The 22,685-nt window shown below is 43.6% G+C and overlaps 1 protein-coding gene across 23 annotated transcripts in view; it reads left to right on the top strand.

The window, feature by feature from the left end:
* sorbs2a (sorbin and SH3 domain containing 2a) overlaps positions 1–22,685 on the top strand; it is an 84,914-nt gene that overhangs the window by 49,578 nt on the left and 12,651 nt on the right. For 18 of the 23 annotated variants that reach the window (XM_054780132.1, XM_054780144.1, XM_054780148.1 and 15 more), the window contains 13 exons: positions 1,054–1,120; positions 4,422–4,472; positions 4,550–4,760; positions 4,834–4,948; positions 8,827–8,898; positions 13,062–13,118; positions 15,159–15,208; positions 16,551–16,732; positions 16,955–18,721; positions 20,155–20,234; positions 21,925–22,022; positions 22,269–22,383; positions 22,460–22,591. In XM_054780132.1, coding sequence (XP_054636107.1) covers positions 1,054–1,120; positions 4,422–4,472; positions 4,550–4,760; positions 4,834–4,948; positions 8,827–8,898; positions 13,062–13,118; positions 15,159–15,208; positions 16,551–16,732; positions 16,955–18,721; positions 20,155–20,234; positions 21,925–22,022; positions 22,269–22,383; positions 22,460–22,591 — 2,997 coding nt within the window. The remainder of the gene's footprint in view (positions 1–1,053; positions 1,121–4,421; positions 4,473–4,549; positions 4,761–4,833; positions 4,949–8,826; positions 8,899–13,061; positions 13,119–15,158; positions 15,209–16,550; positions 16,733–16,954; positions 18,722–20,154; positions 20,235–21,924; positions 22,023–22,268; positions 22,384–22,459; positions 22,592–22,685) is intronic. The other 5 variants (XM_054780138.1, XM_054780137.1, XM_054780135.1 and 2 more) reach the window with 5 other exon arrangements.

The raw sequence follows: 22,685 nt of genomic DNA, 5'->3' as shown, positions 1-22,685 counted from the left end.
TTTGCGAGAAAACATCTTGATGATCCCAAGACCTTTGGGAAAATACTCTGTGGTCTGATGAGACAAAAGTTGAATTTTTTGGAAGGTGTCTGTCCCACTACATCTGGTGTAAAAGTAACGCCGCATTTCAGAAAAAGAACATCATACCAACAGTAAAATATGGTGGTGGTAGTGTGATGGTCTGGGGCTGTTTTGCTGCTTCAGGACTTGGAAGACTTGCTGTGATAAATGGAACCATGAATTCTGCTGTCTACCAAAAAAGTTAGTGTTCAGTTGTGTTGCCATTGACTAATATTTAAATTTCTTTGATGACCTGAAACATTTAAGTGTGACAAACATGCAAAAAAATAAGATATCAGGAAGGGGGCAAACACTTTTTCACCCCACTGTAGTTAGAAAGAATGAAAGAATAGAGGTATACCGTAGCCTATCTCAGCTGACTTTGGGTGAGAGGATGGGTACATGGTGCTGTTCGCCAGCCAATGGCAGGGCACATATAGACAAACAACCATTCACACAGGACAGATCACTTCAAGTTTGTAGTGCAATAATTAGTAATAAGGGAAGGTAGACAAAATCAGACTAAATAAGCCATTTTAGACATAAATAAAACTCTTGCTCGAGCAGTCTCACAGTAAATGTGTTCCCTAGGGAACCTTAGTTACTGTCACCAATAATTACTGACATGTAGTGGCCAATATAGAATACTACATTCACAATGAGAATGCTTCTCCTGTCTTGTATTGGTGTTTTAGTTCATTTAGCTCATTTAGCCATTTTTATGCTTGAATGTGCTTAACTTGGGCAACCTCATCTAGCTCGGGTGAGTCAGAGGTGGTATCGTGTGCATGAGGATGGAGGTTTTCCTTCATGACGCCATGAAAGGTTAACATTTGAATGGCTCTTCTCTGAAAAGTGAGGTAGATGATGTGTTCTTCACTTTCTGTGCTTATAACCAGGCTCAAAGGACAAAGACTGTATAACTAATAGAACATAATAAATAAGTCGCTTTGGCAGAATAGGGGACTTTTAAGTCTTTCTCTCCCCACACAGACGGTGGACAGACCCAAGGATTGGTACAAGACCATGTTCAAGCAGATCCACAAGGTCCACAAAGCAGGTATGTGACCCCCTCGCCGCTAAAGTGTCCCTGGGTGCCTTCTCACGCTTCCATCTCATTAACACCGACCCTAAGAAACCCCCCAAGCCGAGAACTCATTAAGCCGCAAACGAGGAGCAGAAACGGCAAGCACTCGCTAATAAAGACACAATCCGCCCTGGGAAATGTGCTCCAATTTAGCGGGTTAGACAGCGAAAGTCCATACAAGGCTCGTTTGTTCCTGACTGCTCAGGCTGCGTCCGTTGCGATCAACAAGCAAATACCAACACACACAATGCAAACATAATTGTGCATGGAAGAATCCCAGTCAATAGTCTCATCACACAGTCAAAGACCTTGAAAGCAACACGCCTCAAGGTAGTTTTGCTGATGGAACTGAAAGTATCTTTGTTTGTGATATCGACACCATACACAGACATGACATACACAGTGGTGTGAAAAGGTGTTTGCCCCCTTTCTGATTTTTTTTTTTTTTTTTTGCACGTTTGTCACACTTCAATGTTTCAAATGTTTGAGATAACTTGCAATGAGTCTCTTACAGCGCTGTGGAGGAATTTTGGCCGACTCATCTTTGCAGAATTGTTGTCATTCAGCCACATTGGAGGCTTTTCCAGCATGAAGCGCCTTTTTAAGGTCATGCATCTCAATAGGATTCAGGTCAGGACTTGGACTAGGCCACTCCAAAGTCTTCATTTTGTTTTTCTTCAGCCATACAGCGGTGGACTTGCTGGTGTGTTCTGTTTTGTTAGCTTGAGGTCACCAACAGATGACCGGATATTTAGGATTTCTTCAGGATTTTTTGGTAGACAGCAGAATTCATCGTTCCATTTATCACAGCAAGTCTTCCAGGTGCTGAAGCAGCAAAACAGCCCCAGACCATCACACTACCACCACCATATTTTACTGTTGGTATGATGTTCTTTTTCTGAAATTCGGTGTTACTTTTACACCAGATGTAATGGGACACACACCTTCCAAAAAGTTCAAGTTTGTGTCAGTCGACCACAGAGTATTTTCCTAAAGGTCTTGGGGATCATCAAGATGTTTTCTGGCAAAATTGAAATGCGCATTAATGTTCTTTTTGTTCAGCATTAGCTTTGGCCTTGGAACTCTGCAATGCAGGCCATTTTTGCCCCGTGTCTTTCGTATGGTGGAGTCATGAACGCTGACCTTAACTGAGGCAAGTGAGGCCTGCACTTCTTTGGATGTTGTTACGTCAACTCTGTTACTAAATTTACATTATTTAATATTATGATAATATTACAAGATTTTTCTCGTAAAATTGTGACTAGAATACGACTTTTCCTCGTAATATTTTGACGTTATTGTCGTAAAATTGCAGATATGTTTTCAATTTCTGCAGGTTTTTTTGTGTTGTAAAATGTCAGCGTTGCTAATGTAAACGCACGCCTGCAGATGTTTCTTTGTGTTGCCCCTGGGCAGCCATTTAGACACCCCTGATGTAATGATGTAAATACACGCAGAATGTACCGCTCTGCCTGGTGCACATCAGAAACAACAACAAGTAATCTCCTTCTGAGCGCTGAAAGCCTTCTGTGGACGCTCCGCAGCTGGCTGATTGAGGAATGACGGCAGGACGGGCGTGGATGTTGGCGGGCGTACAATACTAAATATAGGGTGGGCCATTGGGAATGTCATGGGCGCACAACGTGAAGACTTTTCACGGCGAGCTTGAAATGTCAAACTTGCTGTGGAAAAAAAATTGGAGCATGTGTCTGAGGGACGTCTGCCAAATCGTGAGATAACATAACCTTTTGTCAGACATGCTGCATCTTTCCTGGTGTCCTTTCGTACGGCATTAATGGCATTCAAAAGTCACTTTACATCGTCTACAGGACAACATTAGGATGAGAACATGGTTGTTTTGTTGAACAACAACCATAAATGCTCCAATGAACGCCTGCTCGTACAGTCAATGAAATGCACGTCTACAAATGCAAATAAATAAAACATAACTGAGATTAATTGAGATCTGTCAGTTTGGAAAAAGGTTATAAAGCCATTTCTAAAGCTTTGGGACTACTGCCAACCACAGTGAGAGCCATTATCACAAATGTCGAAAACATGGAACTGTGGTGAACCTTCCCAGGAGTGGCCGGCCAACCAAAATGACCCCAACAGTGCAGCAACGACTCATCCAAGAGGTCACAAAAGACCCCACAACAACATCCAAAGAACTGCAGGCCTCACTTGCCTCAGTTAAGGTCAGTGTTCATGACTCCACCATAAGAAAGACACTGGGGAAAAAACGGCCTGCATGGCAGAGTTCCAAGATCAAAACCACTGCTGAACAAAAAGAACATTAAGGTTTGTCTCAATTTTGCCAGAAAACATCTTGATGATCCCCAAAACCTTTGGGAAAATACTCTGTGGTCTGACGAGACAAATGTTGAACTTTTTGGAAGGTGTGTGTCCCATTACATCTGGTGTAAAAGTAACGCCGAATTTCAGGAAAAGAACATCATACCAACAGTAAAATATGTATGGAAGTGGGGGAGAGAAGGATGTTGGCTAAGCTGACATCCATCATGAACAACACCTCTCACCCGCTAAATGACACTGTTGTTTCCCTGGGCAGCTCCTTCAGCAGCAGACTGTTACACCCACGGTGTAAGAAGGAGAAGTTCCGTAGGTCCTTCATACCGACCGCTGTCAGGCTCTACAACACCTGCACCACCTGAACCATGTTGTAGTCAATATGCATTCTTTACACTGTACTCTTTACTTGCGTGTCTTGCTTGCTGCTGTAACAAGTGAATTTCCCCGCTGTGGGATAAATAAAGTACAAATACAAATATGGTGGTGGTAGTGTGATGGTCTGGGGAGGTTTTGATGCTTCTGGACCTGAAAGACTTGCTGTGATAAATGGAACCAAAAAATCCTGAAGGAGAATGTCCGGCCATCTGTTGGTGACCTCAAGCTGAAACCAACTTGGGTTCTGCAGCAGGACAATGATCCAAAACACACCAGCAAGTCCACCTCTTAATGGATGAAGACGTTGGAGTGGCCTAGTCCAAGTCCTGACCTGAATCCTTAAAAAGGCGCTTCATGTTGGAAAAGCCAATGTGGGGAAAAAGTGAATACTCACATATCATATGTATAATTTATGATGTCAAATTAAAAATAAAAAAGTAACGTTATTGTTTGACCAAAAAATCCACTGTACAGTGTGAAAAACTGGAAGCTGCCCAATGGGACGCATTGTGGGCTCCAATCATGCCCTTCTAGTCCGACATGGATGAGTGCTCACTTGACATTATGTGACTCAAATTCCCTGCAGATGACGATTATTCTGACACCTACAGTGCAACGTATGCCATCATCAACAGTGGTGAGAGATGCTTTATCATATTTCTTTGTCTTTACATTTGCTTGTTATTCCAATATGTTGTTTGTCTTTCATAAAAGATGACTACAGCGTGCCCCCCAGCGCCACCATGGCCCACCCTGCCCCAAGGACACACACGTACAGACCTCTCTCCAAGAGCCTCTCGGACAACGCCGGGCACCTCTCCGCCCACGATCCTTCACCGTCTCCCGTCCCTCCGCCGCCACCGCCACCCATGCCGTCCCTGCTCCAGCTGAGAGCTCGAGACAGCGACAGAGACACTCCGGATATGTGAGCGGCAGCAATAAGACACTTTTTACCACACGTATGGTTCACATAGGTGGTGGTCTTCATGTTGTTGCAGGAATGAATGGGGTCCCCCCGACAGGAAAGTGGACACACGGAAGTATCGCGCCGAGCCCAGGAGTATTTTTGAGTATGAGCCCGGGAAGTCCTCAATTTTAGAGGTTGAAAGACCTGTGAGTATCTTTTTTTCCTCTTTTTTTTAAAATCCTATTTACGGTAACATCCCTCCCTCCAGATAATATCCGGTTGGGATCATCTGCATAGTGATGCAGAATCAGCTGGAGAAATGAGTTTAGGCCATGTCCACACGAGCACGTATCTTTTCAAAAATGCACATCTGCCCCTCTTCGGTGTCAAAACAATCTCCATCCACACGGTGACGTTTTCAAACTGTCCATGCACAACAAGACTGATGACAGTAATGGACAATATGCACGACTGTCTTCACTCCAGTGTCTTTACTCGCACTCGTGCAGAGTGGAAGCAGACGGCAGAGGAAATAATTGCGAAGGAAATGAGTAAGAAGAACTCATGTTTGGCTGTTTTGTAATGTAACAAGCGCAGTCACCCTGATAGGCCGACAAGAAGCGAAGGAAAGGAAGTGGGAAAAAAAGATGTGAGGATAAACACTTGGCCCACATTCACAAGACCCTGCTGGGCTGTTAATTATAACGCAGTCAGCATCTTTTTTGGGGGGGCTATCGCACTCCTCGTCTTGCTTTTGTGTCTTTTATTGCACATTGCTGTCAGAAGACCGCTTTAAGCCTCACTGTTTTTCAGGCTGATGCAAATTTGCTAAAAACACAGCAAGCGAAACACCTGCAAAAACACGCCCTGGTATCTGTGCAGAAGTAGAGCGGGAAGTAGTCAATATAATGCCAGACAGTGTACTGATGGGTTGCTCAAGACACCCGGAGCCATAAAGGGTCCCTGACGTGATTCATCAACTTTGCTTAAATATGTTAAATATCGTTTGTAATTATTTTCTACATTGATCGATTTTTGAAAGCGAACGGTAAATTCGCAAAAATTACATTTATAGTACCTGGCACCACCACCCATGACGAACTTGCTCTCGCAGTTCATTTTCATATCCGGAAGTGACGATGACACCTCTCAGCTAAAGCAGAGTAAAGAAACGCTTCTCAAGGTAGATCGTCAACTTGGTTCAGTATATTTTTCATCAAAACAGTAGTCATGCCGAAGCGCTGTGTTGCTGCTGGATGTTCACAGCATCCGAGTGATACCGTAAGTGTGTTTTCTTTTCCAAAAGTCAAAGGTTTAAGACAACAATGGACTAAGCAATTGCTGAGGAGGAGACCGATGGACGCCCACCTCGAGTTGTGTCCTTTGCAGTGATCATTTCACTCATGGCTTGAAAGGATGGCATTAATGCGTTTTGAAAGGGATGATATTCCGCTGTTACACAGGAAAGTCAAAGTTGGCACGAGAGAGAAAGTCTTGTTTACATAATGTCTTCTAAACGCTAATCCACAATAGCGACAAGGCTGCCAAGCAAAATATGTCATACAAACACTGTGGAGGGCGGGGGCGGCGACTACAGCAAAATATACCACAAATCAAGCTATAAAGACACCCCTTTATGCTCATTAAGAAGCCGATTTAAAAGAATAATCGAAGGATAAGCAACTAGAGAGTGATTTACGCTACGCATTGTTTTGAAGGCAACCCATCTTCATCTCCATGACTTGAGGCTTGAGTCCATGTTCTACAAGTTCTCTGTTTCATCTCCAAATGTTTCTTCCTTCTTTTCACCTCTAAAAGTATTGTCACATTGCCCAAAACTTCGCTATGATCACTGTAAACATCCTCCGCCTCCTACACCACTGTGTTTGTTTACCCAAGTGATAGTACTCCGATGATGTCACTTCCGGAATTGAGGCTGAACTACGAAAGCTAGTTTGTCAGGTGGCGCCATGAACTATAAATGTCATTTTTGCAAATTTACCATTCGCTTTCAAAAATCCAACAATGTAGAAAATAATTACTAACAATATAGAACATATTTAAGCAGAGTTCATGAATCATGTCAAGGTCTTTTTAAAGGAAATCTGCCCATCATCCACAATCCTTATGTGAAACATGAACGCGCGTCTTACCCTTTTCTGTGCGTTCTTAGCATGAGGGAGTTAACAATGCGTGTAATGGGACACACCTATTTTATAAAGCTCTCAAAAACCCTCCAACAAGGTTTTATGGTTTTCTGTCCATGCTGTGAGCATGTAGTAACAGGCACATCCATGATAACATGGAATACTTACAGTATTTTACCGTATTTTGGTCAATTTAAACATTAGCGGAACTCACTTCCTGGGTGCATTGATTTCACAGAGCCCATAGGCAGGAACACATGGTACTTCCCTCAACAACAGCAGCACAGAAACCGCGTCTGTTTGCAACTACTAATCATGTGAGAGCCGCCGCTGCCGACGACTACTTTTGAAGTATGAGCTACCGGTTTTAGAAGCTGAGCCCGCAAGAAAAGAGAGTGAACCGTCGGGGGGTTGAGAGTCCGGACCAGCATGAATTGTTGGTGCAAATGTGGAGCTTGTCGAGCCATGAGTGTTTGTGCTGCACTTAGTGGCATACAGTGTTACCATAGTAGCGTTATACATAGTGCTTGATATCACAGCTACACATTACATCTAGCCGTGTAAAAGAAAACATGGAATGTGGCCTAACACTTCACAGATAATTTGCTTGTCTATTCAGAGTTGTTCTTGTTTCCCAGTCGGTACAGATTGGCATCATATCGCATCGTTTTGGAGTGAGCTCGTTACCTCCTGGTAGTGGCCTGAAGTGCTGTGTCACTACACCAGAAAAGTAGGTCTTCGTGTTTGCTGCTACAATAGCAATGTCGCCGTAGCTTGGTTTATATACAGGTCAGTTATGTAAATACAACATTGTTGGGGTTTTTTAGAGGTTTTTTAGGTCTTTATAGTCAAAATAGGTGTGTCCTGTTACGTGCATTGTTAGCTCCCACATGGTAGCTGTTTTTCTCTCTTTAGAACACACAGAAAAGGGAAACACATGAGTGGTCATGTTTCACATCAGGATTGTGCAAGATGGCCAAAACTCCAAAAAATTAGCAGTTTTCCTTTAAAAGAAGCTGTTTTTTCTCATTTAGGCGCATGTAAATACGCTGACGATGGCTGTGTGATTTGATTGGGAAATGAATCCATTACAGGAGAGGCTGATTGTGGACAATAATGAGCCTCTGATGCATGCAAAGTCCTCTTCGTATTCTTTTGTATTGTTTGACTTTCTCCACAGCATTATTGTTAGCCCATATAAAGCTTTTTCATGTGTTTTCCATAATGCAGTGGACACTCGAAACTCCCACCTCGAATGAATCCTATAGCCAATCGTCTAAAAAATTGTATATTGGCTGATTTTTTTCCGCAATGGAAATAATTTTAATAGTAGGGGCTCACGATAATTATCCCATGATAATTATGGGAAAAAACTATTTTCTGATATTTTTTTTAACCAAAATTACACAAATTTGGGTGATCCACTGTACACCCAAAAACGACAAAGCAAACAATTAAAAACATAAAGACGCCAAAACTCGTAGCTAGAGTTGCCTTTGATGTATGTCGGGTTTTTTTGGGTTTTTTTTTACTGTCACGTTTTCCTCTTTCATTGTGACGTCCTTGTGAAAGCGTAACCAAGTAAACAAATGAGTGGGAACAGCTCAATTAGCTGATAAATCCTCGCTTTCTTCTTTGGAATTTCCATCCAACTGAAATTTTAGATCCAATTCCGAGGCGTTCAACCACTGAATGAATCCTTCAATTTGTTCAACCACTGAATCGTTCGAGTTCCGAGGGTCCATTGTCTTACCTGTCCTTGGTAAATATGGGTTTTTTTTGGCCTCACTAGAGATTGTTTTCATGCTCATTCCAACCAGGTCTGTGTCCCCCTCCCAATCAGGTCCATGTGTCTTCTTGATGTGACTTCTCTCCATGCTTGTGTTTATTCCACCTGCTCTCTCTCTCTCTCTGTCACTGTCACGCTTTTTCCCCAGACCTATGATGACATAGATTTAGAGAACGAGCCTTGGTATAAGTTCTTTTCCGAGCTGGAGTTTGGCCGTCCGGTAAGTCAGGGCCTCGCGTACCTGCGTAAACCAAACCTCGCCTTAGGCCTGCACCCACTTTTCTCCACACCACCCCTGTGGTTTTGACAACCATGTACTGTGCGTGTGTGCACCTGTAGACCGGTTGGGGCTAGCTAGCTGTGTGGGCATGATGTGTAGTACTTGTTGGGTGCTGTGACTGCTCTCCTCCCACCACCTGCTGCACAGTATGTTGTTGCACTGTATGGAATATTCATAAACAAACATGGAAAATATATCCAGTTCTTTCCAAACACTACAAAAGAAACTGTGAGGCCATTTGGCATGAATACTCAAATTATAGCCGGGGCGTTTATTTATCTGAAGCAGCAAAAGAATGAATTGGAGTGAGGCTGTAAAAGTCATTATATACATTATTTAACCATTTTGCTTTCTTTAATAATGATTTGGAGTGCTTGAGAAAGTGAAAAGGAAAACAGAGATCTTTTGACCACATGGTAATTTATTAACAAGTATATTGCACAACACAGCAGCAACAGAACCAATGATGTCAATGTTGTAATAGCGTTTTTTAGGCGGGGGTTAACCAGAACTTTTTAGAGAGCCCGGCGGTTATTTGCTTACTCTAGACCAATTTCCCGGCGACTATAGCCCTCCCAGCCAGTCAGCCAGCATAAATAGCGCTGATGAGTTCATTGTAAACAACACGTCAACAACTGAATGGGCACACCAACACTCTACAGCGCACGCAGAGCTAGCTACTTAGTGATTTGAGGTGCATGAAAAAGTAGGACAGGAAAATCGCTTGGCCGCACAGTTATTTATGAACAAGTACATATAACCAGTGAGCCAGCATTAATAGTATTGTTGAGTTCATTGTAAACAACACAGCAGCATTTGAAAGTGCATGCAGAGGTAGGCAAAGCTGCTGGATGCTGCGCGGTACATCAAGGAAAACTGCACTTTTTGGGGGTATTTTGCCCGTCAACCACAATCCTTATGCGAGACATGAACACGTCTTTCTCTTTTCTGTACGTTCTTAAGATATAAAAGCAGCTAGAGAGAGGCAGCTAACAATGCACGTAATGGGACGCACCTTTTTCCGCCTATAGAGCCTTCTGAAGAAACCTCCAGTAATGTGACCTACAGCGACATTGTTGTTATTGTTATTAACATTGTTACGCCCAAGAACGTCGTTAACGGCGTAGTGACACCTCGCCACGCCACATCGGCTCGCTACTAGCCAGCTTCACCAAACATTGGAGCTGCCGCCACTGACGCTGTGTTTTTGTTTTTGGAGTTTGGAAACGTTAACGCTGGGTGTGGCGTTCCTTTCTCTGTTGCTATGTGAAACCAATGCGTCCAGGAAGGGAAGTTGTGCTAATGCTTAAAAGGACCAAAGTACAGCAAAATACTGTAAGTATTCAATGTTATCATGAATGTACCTCTTACTACATGCTCACACCATGGATATGAAACCATACATCTTTGTTGGAAGTGTTTTAATAGCAGGCTTTCTAGGTGGAATAGGTGTGTCCCATCACGTGCATTAGTTAGTTGCCTCTTTTTACCTGTTTTTATGTCTTTAGAAAGCACAGAAAAGAGAAAGACGTGTGTTCATGTCTCACGTAAGAATTGCGGATGATGGGCAAAATTCCAAAACAGATGCACTTTTCCTTTAAAATGCAGCCACTGCCATCTTGTGGCGGAAATAGAAAACGAAAGACACTGGAGGTTGCCAAGAGCCGCAGCCAGGATTTTTTGACCCGGTGCAAATTCTACACCCCCAGTGGTTGATTGCTTTTGCGACTGTGCGGTTAATTGAATTGAGACATGAATGGGTGTGTACACAGTAATTGCATTTAATGTGGAAGTCAGCATGGCCATGCATAGGTCAGGCAGTTAGCACCTTGGTGGGCATGATATCAGGATCTTCCAACTGCTTGAACTGTTTTCACTAACGACTTATTTTGCTGGAATACTTGGATGTTATTCCCGGATGCCAGGACTCGCTCTCCTGCTCCGAGCTCAGTGGCTGTAGCGCCCTCTGCTGGATGTCGACTGTAATGAAGCCGTTTGGATCCGCCTTGCGGGGCTTATTGAAAGTAACACCATGTTGAGGTTGTTACCTGCTTTAATGGGAGTGTTTTACACCATAAGCACTCGGAGTGCTAAAAAGCTGACCTGTTTATGGAGTTGTCACACCTCAGCTACTTTTCATCCGCTGATCTCGTAGGACATCACTTTATGACAATAGTAACTACACTCCTCAGTAGCGCACCACCGCAGCTTGTTCTTCTTGATTCTGGAGCCTTTTTCTGCGTTTTACAGCTTGCTCGCACATTGCATGGCATGTCTGTGTGTGTGTCTGTGTGTGAGTTTGTCTGAATTCACTGGACACTTCATTAGGTACAGCGGCTGAATGTGACATCCAATAGAAGAGCACTACCGCGTATCGCATTTCTGCCTTTACGTCCAGCGAGGGAGCCTTTTACAGGGAAAGGGGTCGTATTTGGCCATTTATACTTACTTATGCTGTGGAAACGGTTTCATTAATATATCAAAGGACACGTACACATCCCCAGTATATACTTTGTAATGGTTACAAAGAGAAAGGAAAAATGTGTTGTCATGGATTTATTAAAGGAACAAAATAAAAATGTTATTCAGGATGAAATTGAGCTTTTACAAGTTTGTAATTGTTTTTAATTATTGTTTGATTGTATTATTTATTGATTGAACAAAATAAAAGGATGCTATCAATGTTGGTTTTACGTTTAACTTTACTTGTTAAATGTATTTTTATTTCCCACAGTTACTTTTTGAATTTCCGAGGATTTCTTAATCCTTTCTTAATTAATTAATATTATTTTTAAATTAAATATGTATTCGATTTTATTTTTAATTACAATATTATCTGTTAAGTTAATATATTTAAAATTAAGAAGGTAATAATTTTTTTTGTATTAGAATAACCTGCTTTGGTTAAATCTTTTTCATTTTCCAAGGGTTTTATTTGTTTTATCTAATAATTGAATTTTTTTCAATTAAAAACAAACTTCCTATGGTTGCATTTACATTTTCCAAATATTTCAATGCTCTGTTGCAGGGAAAGGGGTTCTATTTGTCAACTTATATTTACTTATACTGTAGAAAAGGTTTCATTGAATACATCAAAGGACATGTACACATATATTGTATGATGTGTTATAATGTACTCAAATAATGATCTACAATTAAGTATAAGAGGGTTTTTCATTTAATATTTATTGATTGAACAAAATAAAAATATCTTATGCATAGTTAAATGTTTTTATGAGTATTTAACAATGTATTTTTTAGTTAATATTTATTTATTGAACAAAATAAAGATTTCCCACGGATACATTTTGAATTTCCACGTATTTCTTTGTCTTTAAATTGAGTATTTATAATATTATATTTTAATTACACTATTATCTTTTAGTTTAATACATTTCAAATTAAAAAAGTTATTTTTTTAATACTATTTGGGAAAATATAAAGAATAAATTACTATGATTAAATGTTCAAGTGGTTTATTTTTTCAATCTAATTTAAGAATAATAATTTTTCAATTAAAAAAAAAAGATAATTTCCTGTGGTTCTACTTGAATTTTCCAAATATTTCAATGCTGCAAAAAGGGTGAACAGTATGTTCATTATCGTACTCAGGAGTTTGCAGCTGTGTGCAATTAATTACACTGGATCATGCTGAGAGATGTTTAGAATGTTTCTTTACTTGATTTAGTATTTGGAAAAGTGGAACTTGTGATACAGCAGTTGTGTTGGATCTCATTAGATAGTTTATGAAATGAAGTGGCCAGTTTTATTTGACCCAAATCATTTTTAAGAACAACTTACTCAGTGTTTGTTAGCTGTAGCGATGTGTGTGTGTGTGTGTGTGTGTGTGTGTGTGTGTGTGTGTGTGTGTGTGTGTGTGTGTGTGTGTGTGTGTGTGTGTTGTACACTATGTATTGTACGTGCAAAGCACAATATTGGTGTCGTGCTCCAGTTCTCTAACGGGTGTCCACTCTCTCCACATGTTTTTTCCCCTCTCCCCATGACGTCACCGCTGCTTCTCCTCCTTCACCTCATCTTCACCTTGCTCCTCTTCCTCCTGCTCCTCTTCCTCCTGCTCCCCACGCTCACTGCTGCTGCTCAAGCCTCCTAAAAAACGACTGGATTATAATCCAGACGTCTCGGCTCGCCAGCGCATGGAGGTAAAGTCACACCCACGACCAGAAGCCATTTGGTGTGAAACTGTTTGTGTGATTGTGATTATTTTCAAAGATTAGTGGAGGTCTGCAGCAGAGTAACGTGAAGGACGTTGCAACAAGCGGTGAATGCACAGCTATAAAACGTCATTTGTGAGTGGTTGAAAATCTTTGCAAGAACAGAAAAAAAGTTAAGTTCTTCATTGTCATATAAGTGTAAGAAGAAGTTCATCACTGTCACTCATTAAAACAATCAAATACTTTCATTTGACTTTGATCTTGACCTTGAAGTTGCGGTGCGTCTCGCAAGTCTGGCGCTCCCGGTGTTTGTTGTTCTCCTAACACCCAAAAACAAGAAAAACCAAATTCAGATTGAATGCCGTCTAAATGCCGACATGGCGTAAGTGAGTTTCAAAACAAAAGTTTTTCTTGAAAATGTGGCTCAAATCCCGAATTTTACTAACTATATTGTTTGTTCATCTGACCCGTGAGTCAGTGTCATGCGAGTCTTCCATGAGCACCCGTGAGCCGGTAAAACGGGAGTCTCTGTTGAGCACCCTCGAGGCAATGAAACGCGAGACTCACTTCTGTGACATGCGAGACTTTGTCGGGCACCTGTGAGTCAGTTAAACTTGACTCTTCTATGAGCACCTATGAGTCAGTGAAACTCGAGTCTTCCGTGAGCACCAGTGAGTCAGTGAAACTTGAGTCTTCGATGAGCACGTGAGTCAATGAAACTCGAGTCTTCTATACGCACCCGTTAGTCAGTCCATCGAGCACCTGTGAGTTAGTGAAACTCAAGCCTTCCTCGATCACCTGTGAGTCAGTGAAATGCGAGTCTCTGGGGAGCACCCCCGAGTCAGTGAATCGTGAGTCTTTGTGGGGGCACCCGTGAGTCAGTGAAACGTAAGTCTTTGTCGTGCACCTTTGAGTCAGTTAAACTTGAGTCTTCTGTGAGTACCCAAAAGTCGGTGAAACACAAGTCTTTGTCGAGCACCCGTGAGTCAGTGAAACACAAGTCTTCATTTGGCAACTGTGAGTCAATGAAGCTCGAGTCTTCTTTGAGCACCCGTGAGTCAGTGAAACACGAGTCTTTGTCGGGCACCCACGAGTTGCTGAAACCTTAGTGTTCCTCGAGCACCCGTGAGTCAGTGAAATGCACGTGTTTGACGGGCACCTGTGAGCTGGTGAAACTCGAGTCTCCGTCGAGCACCCGTGAGTCGGTGAAACGAGAGTCTCTGTCGAGCCCCTGAGTCACTGAAACTGGAGTCTTCGCTGAGGACCTATGGGTAAGTAAAAAGTGAGTCTCGGTCGAGCACCGGTGAGTCAGTGAAACTCGCTGCTGAGCGAGTGAATTGACTTGTGAGACAGCGCTCTCTGCTGGATTCATAGCTGCAGCACCCTATTTTTTTTTGCCTGCAGATAGCGCCATCAAACCACTTTCTATGTTTTTGTTTGTTGTGTCAGCCATCAGGGCAGATAGTGTTGTTGATCTCTCTTACGTGCTCAACAGATTTGCTCTGCCAGGGAAAAAGTGTGAGATGCACGTTCTATTTAAGTTACCATGAAAATACAGTCGTAATTATATACTATTACAATGATTTATATACAATTATTATTTACAAAGCAGTGCAAATAAATGTGTGAATATGCGGGGGTGTACTGTGTTTTATATGTTGTGCAGCTGGGGTTTTGATAGCATCAGCAATGCTTCCTTCTAAGAATCCATTCCAGGGATCCAGGCCGTGTTTATTAGGTAACATTTGCCCCCTCAGCTCAGCTCCTTTGCTTCTTCACCTTTGCCTCCATTCTTCCAAGCAGCTGAGAGCGAGAGAGCAGAAATGTGTTTTTAAGGCCCGCTCCTGCTCAGGTGCACCACATGGAACCATCATTGCTCGGTATGCAGGGGTGGGGGAGCGTTTTGAGCGTGGCACAACAAGAGGCGCGTGCAGCCAGATTGTGATTTGACGTTGTGAGCTGCTTCCTCTCACCTTCACTCTTTTGTTCATTTCTTTTCTGTCCTTTTTGTCTTCTGCTGTCTTCCAGACGTCCCTGCCGGTCGCCCCCGCCGACAAGCCCCCCGAGAGACCCGCGAGGTAACCCCTCAGCTTCTTTTATTTTCCTCCCTCGCCCCTCCCCCGTGGTGTCAACATCATTGGTCCACGCCGCGACGAAGCGCAGCAGCGCAGCTCCTTGCCTATCTCTTTCCTGTCTCTCTGCTTTCCATCGTTTTTAGGAATTAACGTCGGCTTTTATTTGCTTGTACGACTCCTCCCCGACTTACTGACTTAGTGAGCCAGAATAAATGAACGCAACGGAAGTATTGGTTGTACCCTTCACCTCTTATCCTTGCCTCAGCAACCACCCCCTCCTCCTCCCATCCTTCTCTTGTCCTCCCGTCCCATTCATCGCTGGCCTGCTTATTCACCAGCACTTTCCTCTGGCAGCAGAAATAGCTTGTGATGAAAAGGTCCTCCATTGGAAGCTCATGCATGACATCTCAATAAGCGCTTTTGTTGTTTTTTGCAATGGTGGGTAAGCATTTAGTAATAGGTGTGCTATGGCTGCAAATAGGAGGAACAACTCCATATCATTACCTTTGTGCTTTTTTTTTTTTTTAAACGTATACAATAAATGCTCAAATACAGGGTTTCCAGTCGATCGCATAAACGTTGCGTTGTAGATGTCGTATGACAACAGTCGGCTAACGTTAAGCTGATTCGCTGGTGCTCCCCCGTGGCTAACATGAAGTGGTGAACAGATATCTCAAGCTGCACACGGAGATTCAACTTTCATTTTTATTATTCTGATTACGGATAAACTAACTCAGCGGTAAGATGCCTATATGTATAACAAAAGTTATCCATTCGCTTGTAGTGGTTGGTTATGTAGAATAACAGTGAATTGTTTGATGCCGTTGCTTCGCGTCCTGAACTCCACTATAGAAATGCGTGTTTTCTACACTTCCAGCTGTTAAACTATTATTTCATGATGAATTGGAAAATGTCCCCATTGCTGAAACCTTGTGAATATGTTGCCTAGACTTCGGCTGTAATGTCTTTTGCACCATCATTTTGTGTGTATTTGTAACGTTAATGGGTGTAATACATGAACTGTGTGTCTAATGAATGCTACGTAGCTATTTTGACTGACATACTACTCAGGTTATGTACACAAATACTGAGGAATGATGTATAATTGTCTTTATTGCCATATTGAATTGAATTGTGAATTATTGATTGATATCAACTACTTTTATTACCTGTAAACTTTGAAACTGTGAATTTGAAATATTAATCATTCGTATTTATTCGTATAGTAGTTTCAAAGTTTAGTGGTTAGATTTGACATATATGTTGTCTGTTTTATCATAAGAGATAGATTGTGTCTACTACATTGATGGATGTATTTGTGGTTTAAATGCTGACCATCTTTCAGCGCTGCCAGCGACTACAGGAAGAGAAGGAAGTCTGAGCCTTCAAGCTCCCAAGCGAACGCTCCGTCCTATCAGAGCCGAGTCGTGACGACACCCAAAGCGCCGGACGCCAACAGGTCCAGCAGCAGCAGCCTAAAGAAACCTGTCATTCGTTCGTCGCCATCCTCGCCCTCCCGAGCCAAAGGTACGAACCAGCGTCTCGTTGGCGCTTTTCTCTCTTTTGCCTCCCAGGCTGTGGTACATGTGTTTTTTTCTGCGTTAAAATGAGATTGTTGTGATTGCCCTTTTGCTCTCTTCCTCCCTCCTTTCTCTCCTTCCACTTTCATGCTAGCTACTACTGCTTAACACGCTTTCCTGCTTCTTCTTCTCTTCCCACCACGCTGCTCTCTTTGGGACGTCTTAAAAGGTGGGGCCGCATGCGTCATGTATTCAAACACTTTGACCTTTCTGGGTCCTTGCCAGCACTCCTCTCTTCCCCCCATCCCCTCTGGTCCGGAAGGCAGCCCCTCCTGCGGGCAGTCTGCCTCATGGCAGGGGAAGCACCGGGATGCGGAGGAGGCGCTGCCTCCCGCTGGCAAGGTCAGGTCTCGCAGCTGCGACGACTTGCTGAACGATGGCAGCCCGAGCAAGCGGCGCACCTGCCGCTCAGAAAGTGCCGGATCACTGCTGTGCGACGGTAACAACTCCGATTCCAATGGATCCGCCTCCACTGAGTCTGCGCCTCGCCTCCACAGGCGACTTCCACGCGACTCTCCGGACTTTTTGAAGCTCTACCGCAAGATGCATCACATCGACAGATCCCATCTCATCTCCTCTGAAGTCATCCGCTCGGTCCGTGCCCGAATCCTGGAGCTGGAGCAGCAGCCTCACCTGCATCTGCGTCGCCTCTCTCCTTGGTCACCCGCTAGCGGCAAAGAGGTGCCTCACGATACGGTGCCGAACCGCATTTCCGAATATGAGCACCTCATTCAGAAATCCAAATCCATGCCCAACTTGGGAGACAGCGAGGTGCCGTCAGGCGCTACGACGCCAGGCGGCTCGTCGTCTCGAGCTAGCAGTGGCGGTGGCGGCGGCACCCCCAGTTTCCCAAAACGGCGTTTCTCCATAGAGTCCCTACTGGAGGAAGACGACAATGTCAACAGACCGGTACCTCACATCGTGGATCACTCACATAAGCCTCGAAGCCCACCCGAGGGCCAGCCTCGTGTTGGCCCAGAACCCACCCTTGGGCGTTCCTATCTGGCTCCTCCTGTCCCCCGAGCCCCACAAGCCAACCTCGACTACTCTGACAGCGAACAGGACGCTATCGCCTCGGACCTCAGTGACTTCATCCAGGTGGAGGGATCGTCATTCTGCAGCGAGAGTGACTTCGACCACTGCTCCCTCACCTCCTCAGAAAGCCTGTATGGCTCCACCACGCACCGCCACCACCTCCGTCACCTCCACCACCACCACCATCCTGGCCACCAGAGTGTTGGCCAGGGCCAGGGCTACCAACACAGACACCTCATCAGCTCTTGCAAAGGCCGCTGCCCCGCCTCTTACACCCGCTTTACCACCATGCTCCGCCACGAGAGAGAGCGAGCACGCCAGGACCACCAGAGACCTTTGCCGCAGAGTCGTGGCAGCCGCTCCCAAGCCCAAAGCTCCCAGTCCCAGCAATCGATGTCCAAGCTGGCCTTCCTGGTCAGCCCAGTGCCTTTCCACAAGAAAAAGGGCTCACCGCCAAGCTGCAGGAGAAGCAACAGCACCGGAGGAGGTCGGGGTGGCAGAGCCAAGTCCAAACAGGCCATCTACGAAGCGTTGGACGCCGCCCTGAGAGACATCTACGAGCACATCCAGGCCGAGAGAGGCCACAGAGGCTCCAGGCCCCCCGACGACAGCATCCTGAGGAGAATACTCTCCGAACTACTACCGAGCGTGCCCGAGCGAAGCTCCTCGTTGCCGGGGAGGAGGGGTTGCTGGCATGAGGTTGGTCGCTCATCTGCCACGCCGTACTCAGACGGGAGCCCGACGGGGTACGCCTCATACAGGGGCGATCCACCCACTCCACAGTTACAGTCACCACGGATACAGTCGCCAATCAGTGCCTGTTACGCACGCCATTTGGACGCCTCCAACTACAACGATTACGGGGAGGAGCATGGCAATGGGAACGGTATCTGTTATTCAGGTGGAGATGATACACGTCGGCACGCCTTCATGTTTTCTTTACATTGGCGTACATTTATATGTGCTCATTGTCTGCTTCACCCCCACCATCAGAACATACATTATTCTGCTTTTTTATGTTTAAATTACAGATGCTCGATATTGGTGTTCTCACCGATATCTGATGTTGCCCACCACTTCATTATCGCTATTGATATCAACCAATACTGATATCAAACGGTAATGAGCACATGATGCTTCTTTTACTGTGATGCCACTGGATGCATTTCACAAATAAACATTTTGTACAAAATAAGACAAATACTGCAATATGCAAAGCAAGTTATAGAAAAAGTGCCATATGCATTTTAAACATTTTGTCTCAGGAAAATAACAAGCCTAATCAATAGTCAACTAAAGTAATCCCTCACCACTTCACTCGCTTCACTCTATCATGGTTTTTCCAAAATATATTAATTAATAAGTCATGCTGTTTTGTAGTTGAATACGGACGATTATTAGTCCAAAAATATGCATATTTAAGCTAACTTTCATTCGTTTTCTGACTAAATGAAGCACTTTCCAGCATAAACATGGCTAAATGAAGTACAATAATAATACGAGACAACGCATCAATGACGTTGTGATGATGTGTAGCATTCTACACTGGCCACTGGGTGACAGCAATGTTACTGTAATGCTGGGTGAGACACACAAGCACCAGATTTGATCGCAGGAAAAGCAGGCTTTTTTTCAGCTTTGAATGATCTCACAACAGGCACAATAATCCTAACATGGGCTACTGTTATGGCCGTAAACTACGCCATGCTAAAACTCAACTCACAACCCTCGACCTCACTTCCTGCCTGGCTCCCCACTCAGCTTCCCTAGCACTGGAACACATTTACAGCAATACACATGAGCATAAGTCTTTTTTATGTCTTATATGTCTTATTTTCTGTTATTATGTGTACTATATTGGGTAGTAGGAGTGTAAAGGTGACTATAGGGGTGTTATTTTATGTCTAGAGGGCTCTAATAATGCAAAAAAAAACATATTTACAAGATCATAAGAAAGTTTTTTATGCTCCATCTACAAAAATATTCAATTTCTAAATAAGGAATCCTACTTCACAAAAAAAAAAAAACACTTACCAATTAACCACGATAAACAAGGGATTAACAGGAGGGTGCACCGCAATTCATGGTTATCTTTTCATTTTAAATTTTTCTGAAAGCGACTCATTTATTTAAAAGATGTTTTGGCTGCTTTTTTCCCCTTGTTTCATTTTGTTTGTTTGGATCACAATCATGTCTTGGTGTAATATTGTGGAAATCCCTTCATGAGCATCATCATCATCACACCCTTCCTCACTGTCGTATTTTGAACGTGCCCGTTGCCAATCACTGTCGCTATGGTAACTTTCCTCCATCTGTCTCGTTTGCCAATCACAGAGCAGGATGTCCCCAGGAGTTATTCTACCATGGATGGACGACACACACCCCAGAGTAGAAGAGCCACTCCCGACAGAGAGGTACGACCTGCTCCCGTTTCCTTCAGCGTAGTTAGCAGTAGCATACAGTGTTTAGTGCATTGCTGTGTAGCATCTGTTAGCATCATCCCTGCCGTTCTTCTGTAAAACAAAACCCAAAAAACACCAAATTATTGATTGTTAGGAACAGGAAACTAGAAATGCATGTTGAAAGATGACCAGGATGTACAGTATATATGTACCACTGCACATCCCCTCATTGTTTATCACAAAACAAACTGTTTCGCTCACTTGTTTATATGTAATGCACATTATCGCCACCTAAAGTCACTTCTTTGTCGTTTATTCCTCAAAATTGAAGGAGAACAAACAAAAATATTCACCCCAACCCGACCAACATTTTAAAGTGCATGCAGAGGTAGAGGTAGTTTGTTCATGATATGCAGTTACAGTGGATCCCCACACATTCACTAGTTTTTGGTTAAATAGTTTTTCGGGGGGGGGGGTTCACGGGAAAACACATCTCATTCACTCTCTGGGGGTAAAAATGTATAAATAATACAGGTCATATGGAAAGCACACATTGTTTAAAAAGCCCATCATTTTTACATGTTTATGTCTGTATGCGTCACTGATACTGTTGCAGTCCTTGAACGCACCACAGTTAGGTCAGGCAAAGAGAAAATGAAACCAATACAGGCGTCCCTTGCAATAGCGCTGTTCCATTATCGCTCCCTCGCTATATCACGTTCTTTCAGAAATGTTAACTCATTCAATGCCAGCCATTTTTCAAAAGGCAACCCCGTCAGTAGCGGCCATTTTAGACCATTTTGACGGATTTTATTTCTTTTTTTTCAAGGCACAAAGAATATTGTGTTCTATGACTAAATGGAACCTACCAAAAGAAAGACTAGATTCTCGTCTTTCATCAGAAAAAAATTGTGTTTCTGCCATTTTCCGTTCTTCACTAATCAGCAGAGGAACATAGGGAAGTTTCAGGAAAACATCTGTTCCCGACTAGAAAAGGGAGAAAAGAGTTTCAAGAATAACTTTCACTTTGACACAAGTATTTTTTGTGTTTGGGACAGCTCAAATATCTAAACAACTATACCACAACATAAACAACACAAAAAAGTTTTTTTTTTTTTTTTTACATCAAAATAATCTTTTTTGTGTGCTGCCTTTATGCAAGTTTTCAAGTTTAGAGCAATTAATGCAACTACTTCGAGGCTAACCGGTTAGCTCGCTCGCTTGCTGCAGTGTAAGAGTTGCAATGTGGTGTAAACAATGAATAATAGGAGTGTAAAGGTGACCATAGGGGTGCTATTTCATGTCTACAGTGCTCTAGTATTGGTACAAAGCGTATTTTGGAAAGTCATAAACAGGTTTTCTATGCTCTAACTACAGCAATATTCCATTTATTAACATTGAAATCCTATGTTGTGGAAATTCATTTGAAGCGGTTGGGTGGGGGGGGCGAGCGAGACATGTGTCAAAAATAAACATTTTTATGGGCGTTTCAATTACTGGCAGTTTTGGTATGTCTGGAATGCGGGGATCTACTGTACTGCCACCTTGGGGAGTTCCAAAAACCCCACATTAGGAGGTTGCCTACAGCCACAGCTGTTAACGCCACGCCCAGGCCACGCCCCCGGCGACTATAGGGCAGTATTCACCAATGTTATTGTTTTTGTGCTTATCGCTGCCTTTCTTTCTCTCTCTGACTTCCCAGGTTTCCCATAAGCAGATGACACAACTTATTCTGTTCTCTCTCCTCCATCAGAAGCAGCCCGCCAGAGCCATTTATGATTTTAAGGCCCAGACAGCTAAGTGAGTACAGCCGACGCCGCGGCGCAAACAAAACAAAAGTTTTCTCGCATGAACGCCTGAACCGAACATCATAAAGTCGCACCATTAAATGTTACGATTGTTTTACGGCACCTCATTTTCACGTTAGCACATGAATGCCATGCATGCATGTCTTGCTGATACCAGTTCCATGAGTCATCATGCATCCCCCCCCACTCCCCACCCCACACACGGAAAAGGCATGTGAATGACCTGACTGTGTTGCAGGGAGCTGACGTTTAAAAAGGGTGACGCTGTGAACATCATAAGGCAGATCGACAACAACTGGTATGAAGGCGAGCACCGCGGCCGCGTGGGAATTTTCCCCATATCTTACGTGGAGGTACGTGCACACCGGCTAGAAGCGCACGTGGCACAGCATCTACAAGTGTCTCGTCATGACTCTTTCATTCTTGCAGAAGATGCCATCCTCGGAGAAGCAACAGCAGCCCAGCCGCCCTCCCCCGCCGGCCCACGTCAGAGAGATCGGCGAGGCAGTGGCTCGCTACAACTTCAACGCCGACACCAACGTGGAGCTGTCTCTCCGAAAGGTAGCTTGGAAATGTTGTAGTAGAGCCAAATGGAAGAAGAAAGTGTAATTAACTGTCAAGTCTCCTATAGTCGTCGGGTGCATGGTCTATATAT

Source organism: Dunckerocampus dactyliophorus, chromosome 6 (genome assembly GCF_027744805.1).
Source record: "Dunckerocampus dactyliophorus isolate RoL2022-P2 chromosome 6, RoL_Ddac_1.1, whole genome shotgun sequence".
In the NCBI taxonomy this organism is placed as follows: domain Eukaryota; kingdom Metazoa; phylum Chordata; class Actinopteri; order Syngnathiformes; family Syngnathidae; genus Dunckerocampus; species Dunckerocampus dactyliophorus.
The sequence above is the reverse complement of the archived record's forward strand: the minus strand, read 5'-3'. Positions and strand labels throughout refer to the sequence as shown.